This window comes from Peromyscus californicus, unplaced genomic scaffold (genome assembly GCF_007827085.1).
Source record: "Peromyscus californicus insignis strain IS unplaced genomic scaffold, ASM782708v3 Scaffold_11__1_contigs__length_118956290, whole genome shotgun sequence".
Classification (NCBI taxonomy): Eukaryota; Metazoa; Chordata; class Mammalia; order Rodentia; family Cricetidae; genus Peromyscus; species Peromyscus californicus.
The window spans coordinates 59,746,722-59,755,004 of NW_026294402.1; the positions used below are offsets into that span (position 1 = coordinate 59,746,722).

At 46.0% G+C, this 8,283-nt stretch overlaps 1 protein-coding gene across 1 annotated transcript in view; it reads right to left on the reverse strand.

Annotated features, from left to right (window-relative positions):
• The window catches only part of Hacd3 (3-hydroxyacyl-CoA dehydratase 3), a 36,555-nt gene extending 28,272 nt beyond the window's left edge, over nucleotides 1–8,283 (reverse strand). Inside the window, exon 1 of the mRNA XM_052712252.1 lies at nucleotides 8,035–8,283. Coding sequence (XP_052568212.1) covers nucleotides 8,035–8,121 — 87 coding nt within the window. The 5' untranslated portion in view covers nucleotides 8,122–8,283. The remainder of the gene's footprint in view (nucleotides 1–8,034) is intronic.

Genomic DNA, 8,283 nt, shown 5'->3' on the forward strand with positions numbered 1-8,283 from the left:
ATTTGATGCTTTTGTTTTTAACAGAAAGGCTGATTTACACAAGCCAGTCTTTTACTAAAAAGTAAATAACCTTTGCTTATAAAAGGCACATGGCTAGAGAAAAGAGCAAAAGATGGCCTTGAAGTCAGCTAGATCTTGGTTCATGTCCTACTTTGATCATTTTTATTTGCCTCTTTCTTTCACCTTCAAATCCACAACCCTTCAACCACTGTAATTTTTAAAATACTACTACTACTTAGTCGAGCAGTGGTGGCGCACGCCTTTAATCCCAGCACTCGGGAGGCAGAAGCAGGACGATCTCTGTGAGTTCAAGGCCAGCCTGATCTAAAGAGTGAGTTCCAGGACAGCCAGGACTACACAGAGAAACCCTGTTGGAAAAAAAAAAATTAAAAAAGGACTTCTCATGGGCCAGTGAGATGGCTTTATGGGTAGGGGCACTTACAGCCAAGAGTTTCATCCCCAGAGCCTACATGGTAGGTGAGAACCAACTCCTTGGGTTATCTCCTGACCTCTAGACATGTGCCCTGCACACACACACACACACACATGCACACGCACACGCACGCACGCATACACACACACTAACGGAGGGGGGAAGTTAAACAAAAAAAAAAAACCCACTTACATTTCAACATTATTCTGAGCACTGAGTTGGAAGAACACACACAGGGTGCTGACATTAGTCAGCACTCACAGCCACTTCCTCCTCTTTTGGTTTTTCAAGACAGGTTTTCTCTGTATAATAACCCTGGCTGCCCTGGAACTCGCTTTGTAGACCAAGCTGGCCTCGAACTCACAGAGATCCACCTGCCTCTGCCTCTCAAGTGCTGGAATTAAAGGCGTGCACCACCAAACCTGGCTTCTTCCTCCTCTTAAAACATCTAAGTGTCCATGCCTGCAGGACATCAGTTTTAATGGTCTTTCTTCCCCTCACCTCCAGCAGCTTCTTTCCTGCACTCACCTTCGTTACAGTACTTTCCACACCGTTGTGTAATTATTGTTTATTAACTTTCCTGATCCTCTGGACTTGCATTGTTCGACAGCAGGGACCTGTCATGTTTGGCTCTATATCCCTAAAGCCTCAGTAATTGTTCAAGGAAGTAAAGTAAAGCGATGCACAAGTGTAAAGAGTTCATGAACTTCCTACTAATCAAGCCTTTACACAAAGGATTTCCCTTCTCATTCACATCATTGATGTTTAGCTTTGCCTGTGTGTGATGAGAACCTGTGTAGAATAGTTAATGCAGCAGGCCTGAAGCTGCAACCAGGAAGTAGTTCTGCAGGAAGTCACAGAGATGAGGAGCTGTGCAGGTGGAATCTGGAACATGAAGACCCAAAATGACTTGGTCCAGACTCTTCTCCAGCTTTACTCCACATCTTGAGAGGGTGTCTTGAATTTACCAGTTACTGCCTTCCATGGAAGGACTTCCCAATAACTCTTCTCTCCATGTAATAATCCCACAATTTCACAAGGCTCTTTTTTTTCTTCCAGTGCCAGGAATGGAACCCAGGGCCTTGCACATTCTGGGCCAGCACTTTACCACTGCATGACATCCCCAGTCCTTGCATGGCTTCTTTTTCAAAAAATCTGCTGGGTGGTGATGGTGCATGCCTTTAATTCCAGCACTCGGGAGGCAGGGGCAGGTGGATCGCTGAGTTCAAGGCCAACCTGGTCTACAGAGCGAGTTCAAGGATAGCCAGGGAGACACAGAGAAACTCTGTCTCAAAAAACAAATACAACAAAACTCTTACTGAGACACCAGCTTTTCCCACAGGGCTGTTCACTGAAACAAAGACAAAGCCCCCTGTTTGGCTGCAGGTGTTTCTGGGGGCCTCTAACTAGACAACAACAGACACCTTTAGTAAGATCTGAGATCTCAAGAATTTAAAATACACTCCAGTGTACTAGAAAGCATGATCTTTAGTTTAAACAGCATCCCCTTTTCCTTTTTCCATCCTATAGAAAATAATGGTGCATTTTGAAACCATTTAAGTCTAAGGTACCATGAATTTCTAATTTTCAAAACCAAATACTGCCCTGAACTCTGCTAGCTCATATTTCAAAATTGTTTCTATGTGAAATAGTTTATGTCTGAAAGGGGACTCTTGATTTGGCCCCTAAAATTATTCTAGTCTTAGCCATTTCAGTAAAACACCATTGGCTACTCTGTGCTTACACCAAGATCATTATGGCTAGTTGCTGCTTCTTTCCTTTCCCTCCCTCCCCCAAATGAAATCCATCCATGTTTGATCGATAATGTATTTCTCTCCAAATATCTCACTTTAGAGTTCCAGCTCCACTCTCGTCTCTAGATGAGCCACCTTATTGCTCATCCATACTATCGTAAGAGCCTCCTTTTAAAAAATGATCAGCCGGGCGGTGGTGGCGCACGCCTTTAATCCCAGCACTCGGGAGGCAGAGGCAGGTGGATCTCTGTGAGTTCGAGGCCAGCCTGGTCTACAGAGCGAGATCCAGGAAAGGCGCAAAGCTACACAGAGAAACCCTGTCTTGAAAAACCAAAAAAAAAAAAAAAAAAAAAAAGGTCTTCCTGGGGCTGGAGGGATGGCTCAGTGGTTATGAGCACTGCTGCTCTTCCAGAGGACCGGGGTTTGATTCCCAGCACCCACATGGTGGCTCACAACTGCCGAACTCCAGCGTCCTCTTCTGGCTTCCACAGACACTGCATGCACATGGTGCATAAGCATACATGCAGACAAAACATCCATACACATAAAGGAAAAGCACAACTTCAAAAGAAAAAAGCATGATCTTCCAAAGCCAGGTCTGTAATCCTTCTACCCAGAGGTGGAGGCAGGAGGCACAGAAGCTCAAGGTCATCCTCAGCTACAGAGCCAGTCCAAGGCCACCCTGTCTAAAAGAAAGAAAGGGGAATGTCCTTGTAATTTCACATGTGCCCCATTATAATCCACATAGCAGATACAGAGAACCACCCTCACACACAGACAAAGTGCTGGGACACAAACACAGGCCCTTGCCACGTGGTAGTCAAATACTCTACCACTGAGCTGCACCAGCAAGCCCCTGGGCAATTTTTAAAATACAGATCCTAGGGAGTCATCCTGCTGCTCAAAACTCTCAATAGCTCCCATTGCTTTCACAATGAAATGCAAGCTCCTTGCCATGGCAACAAGACTTTACACGACCTACATCTTTAAACCCTCCACCCCCCTCTCCCTCATTTCCTACCACACCCCACACATACTAACGTCCTTTCTGCTCCCCAGAACCCTCCAAGCCCAGGCCTGTCTTGAAGTCTGTGCACTTGTCACAATGTTGGATCTCTGGGTTTCTTTTTTTTCCCCCAGGTTGGGCTGCTTTGTCAATCCCATGGCCTCTCAAGCACTCAAAGAACACTTTCTTCTTCTGAGCTACAATCCCGTCCTACTCCGTGCCTCCTGCATAACTCATTTTATCCTTCCAGTTTCTCTTGGCTCAAACATCATTTCTCCCATGAAGCCTTCCCTGACTGCTTTATTTAAAATTGCCCCTACCATTTCAGCACTCTGTGTTTTCTCCATAACACTTATCTAGGTAAGTGTTTTACTCAGTAAGCTAGGCCCTGTCCGCCCACCTCAACCTGAAGATGCCACCTTTATATTACATGTTTCCACCAAGTACTTAGTACATTGGCCTTGTACCTGAATTAATTCATTCCAAGTTTACCACCTTATGAGTATTTTGTTTTGTGATTATGAACAGTTCAAAGTTTCTGAATTTTAATGTGAAATATGTCAAGCAATTAACCAAACACTGAAAACTATAACATGGCCATCCATAACTAATACCCATCGGCATTCTGCTCTATTTGTGGCTTAAAAGGAAATAAAGCAGACACTGGCGCAGTTGTAATTACTTAAGTACCTCTTCAACTCAACCAGACATTGCCAAACTGATTTCCAAAACAATTTTTACCAATTAATATTCACACTAACTGTATTAAAAATGATTCACTGACGGCTCACAAAACAACACAACACATAAAAATGCCTCATTTGGGCCAGAATGATATCTCAGTGAGCAAAGAAGCTTTCCCCCAAGCCTGACTGCACAAGTGCTATTCCCTGGATCCAAATGATGGAAGGAGAGAGCTGACTCTGCAAGTTGTCCTCTGATCTCCACACATGCACTGTGTCACACACACACACACACACACACACACACACACACACACACACACACACACACACACGAATGCAGTTTTTCCCCTTGAGACAGTCTCACCATATAGCCCTGGCTAACCTGGAACTTGCTACGTGGATCAGGCTGACCTCAAATTCACAGACATCCACCTGTCTCTGCCTCCCAAATTCTGAGATTAAAGGAGGGTGCCACCACAGCCATCCCCTCCCTGCAAGAATGTTTAATGTCTCTCCCCCAAACATCCACAGCATCAGCTGAGAATGTTAGACATCTTCTGTATTTCCCAATCTCGTGTGAAAAAATACCACTCTATCATAGCCCCTGAATATTACTGAAATTAGGCATCATTGAGGGTTCCTGGCATTCTCTGACCTGCTTTTATTATCTGCTCTTTTTTCTGCTAGAGAACATACCTGTTTGCATACTCTGCTCTTTAGGCAAGATGCTAGTCACCTGCCAGGGTATTTCCGGCAAGTATCTTCTTCGAGCTTGTCTTACTCACTAGCTTTTCCTTTAGGTCTTATGCTTTTGTTTCTTCAGATGTTCTTCTGTGTCGAATACTACAGTCTCCTCAGTTCTCTTCAGCAGCTTCACTTTATGCAGTCAGTTCATTCACCCACTTGAGAATGATTTTTGTGAATGACACAGACAGGAATCTTATCTTTTTGCCATTTGGATTAATAGTTCTCCTAATCCAGTTTTCTGAATGGGTCACTCTTTCCCAAGTAATGCGTAAAGCCATCTTGGTCATATGATAAGGTTTCATATGTGGACAGGTCTGCTAACAGATGACATTCTGCTCCACTGCTCTGCGTGTCTGTCTCTCGTCTAAGATTTAGTGTTACAGTCATATCATCCCACTTGCTTAGGTGGCACACTAGAATTTACAAATCGCCTTTTTTTTTTCCAAGACAGGGTTTTTCTGTGTAACAGCCCTGGCTATCCTGGAACTCGACTTGTAGAATAGGCTGGCCTCGAACTCACCAAGATCCACCTGCCTCTGCCTCCCACACAATGCAATTAAAGGTGTATGCCACCATGGCTTGGCTTACAAATCACTTTTAAACCCAATTCAAACATCAAAAGCGCCCTCCCTGTGAATTGGATATTATTATTCACATGGATGCAAATGAAGAGGAGGCGCATATTATTTGTGGTCGCCAGCTAGTGAATGGAAGAAAAGACAGTGACAAAAACGGTATCTTTCCAACACTGGGCTGTGCATTCTGTCCACATACAACTGAAACTTTGCTAAATGAACATAGGCTTTAGCAACTATGGCGGCTGAGGCAGACCTGCCCGTTAATGCCGCCCTTCCCTGGAAACACTATTCAAAGTCACCATTCCCCTGCCGCCTCTTTGCCACTACTCACCTCAAGCACAACGCTACTGTGAAGTTGTTTCTGTACACAATTAATTCCTGTACACAAAAGCAGTGGGTTCTCATCAGTCGCTAATTCTGCAACTCCGAAGACCGACGTGACAACTGGACTACGTCCAGTGTCCTGGGGGGAGGGGCAGAACAAATCATCCCCAACACACACACTAGTGTGCAGTTTTCAACCCTTTGAAATTTACTCATCAGCTGCAGGACGTGCTATAAGAGGTCAAGAGGTAGTAGAAAGCTAGCTGTCCCAGAGCCCCGAACCTACGTTAAGGACCACCGAGAGTGGGTATCCTTAAATGGCTTGTACTGAGCAAATGAATTGCTTCATCTTGAGCTAAACCCCAAGCTAGAGCTCACTTCAACACAACCTGAGGAGATTAATCGAGGAAACAAACAGAGGCAGCTCTCGACATTCGCTAAATTCACAGCTAGACAGGCTACTCTCTTATTGGACATTACCATCTCTCACAGTCACAACTTCTGAAAAGAATACTCTGAAACCTTAACAAATCCTAATGCATAGTTCTGTATAAACATAGTCACCTGGTCACATCACCACCAAAAAAATACCAGACACCCTCCTCTCTTGGCCAAAGTGAATGCTATTTCTCAACAGTTTAATACTTATATTTGTCTCTCCTCATGGTTTGTTTTATTTTTTTTTCCAGACCTGTCTGTTTACCCACAGCATCCAAGCTACAGTGAGCTCCCTCTTCCATTTGCATTCCCAAGCACCAATGCTAAAATCCTATAATCAGTTTTAACACTCTCTTAATAGACACTATCACCCCTGGATCTGAAGAGAGTAGGAACAATGAACTTGGTTTTAGCTACAGGTGGGCTCTCTGGAAAGTTCTCCCAGTAACAAGTAGACAGCAAGTCACCTCACTTCTGGAAGTCATCTCCAACTCAGTGAAAGAGAGGCAAAGAATTCCTTTAATGCCAAGGACCTGTTTCAACACCAAACCACAACACTATCAACAGACATACTCATGAACAGACCTTTTCAGCTTTGTGTAATATGCTTCCTTACAGACAGAATGCCCTGGGAAAGTCGTCTGTGCTTGTCTCACTCAGCTCTATAAATCTGTAGTATCTTACACACAGTATTGATTGACATGTTGTTTTAAAATTAATGCCTCAGAATAGCAGATGTGAAGCCCCAGAAAGATAAAACCTCCAGGTGGGGTGAGAAACTTATTCTTCCCAGTATTTCTTAAAATGGACTTTGCTCTCCAAAAGAAAATTTCACCTTTTTCTTCACATTCACAGATTTCACTGTTAACATATTTCAAACATGTATCTCTGGGCATGGTGGTGCAAGTCTTTAATCCTAGCACTCAGGAGGCAGAGGCCGGTGGATCTCTCTGAGTTCAAGATCAGACTGGTCTACACGAGTTCCAGGCCAGCCAGAGCTACATAGCAAGACTGTCTCCAAAATATAAATAAAAAATTAAATTTTTTTTCTATTTTAGCAAAGAATCCTGTGGCAGAGTAAGAGAAAGAGAGCACAGAGAATTATTCAGCCTATTATAGAAAAGCATAGTTCAGGTTGGCTTAACACATTAAATGGCACACCACGAAATGTTACTGCTTACTCAAAGACATTCTGGCCAGTATTATCTGCATCGTTCACAAGAGGAAACAATTTACATTCCAGAAGCAAAGATTAGGCTCAACTGGACACCCAGTACCTAGATTCCGAAAGAAAATATGCCAGCTGAATTGATGAATCCAGACAAGTGTCTAATTATGAGAAATAGACAGTCAGTGGAACGAAGGATGTTAGAATACCCTGGATGTCAAGGAGACTAGGGAGTAAGGATGACTGTAGAAAGAACATTCCAGACCAAAACCACTAGCTCCACAAAGACCAGAATACTGGATGGTCTGGTTAGAGACACGGAAGTTTGATTTGCTCGCATTAATGGGCAAATGAGATGAAAATTATGCTTAATGTAACAAGATAATTTCTTTACGCAACTAGGCAAAGCTGAGCTCACAGCCTTAGACGATGGAAATCATTTCCTTGGAGAGGGGGAAATGTAGCTCTCCATCACTGAACGGTTGGGGGGTTGCCCCCCGCCCCCAGCTCAGTGGCGGGCCTTGAGAACGTCAGTGGGCCGCCCCAGCTGGACCTCAGAGACCAGCGCTGACGTCCAGTCACGGCCCAACAGGCCACTGTCACGCCGCCGCACCTCAGACCCACAGAGCTCATCCCACGTCTCAGAGGGCCTCGGGCAACCCGCGAGCCGGCGGCCATGCCCCCGGGACCTGGCTGCGGCTCCCCAGGGCGCCTGCCAGGAACAAAGCGGAAGCCGGAGGGGCCACGCGCGGAACCCCCGATGGCACCTGCAGCCCTGGGGGAAGGCCGGGCACCCCACTCGCGGCTCCCACTGGCGCACGGCAGGAGCGCATACAGGCAGGGCGGGCGGCGGGTAGCCGGGGCCGCGGTCCCGCGCGCAGCCGGCAGCCTGGCCTTTACCTGCACGTCACTCAGCTCCACGCGCAGATACAGCTCCCGGTGTCGCTGAGCCCAGTAGACGTGCGGCGTCAGCACCTGAGTCTCCATGGCCCACGCTGTCGGGGGAGCGGGGAGGCCCGGCTGGCTGCGCCTCGTTACTTCGGCCTGTGAGCCGCCGGAGCTGGCCGAACGCAGGCCGCAAAACCTCCACGCTCCGCAGCCCGCAACCTGCCTGTCTCGAGATGCCCCACGCTCGCGGCCCGCGCTTGC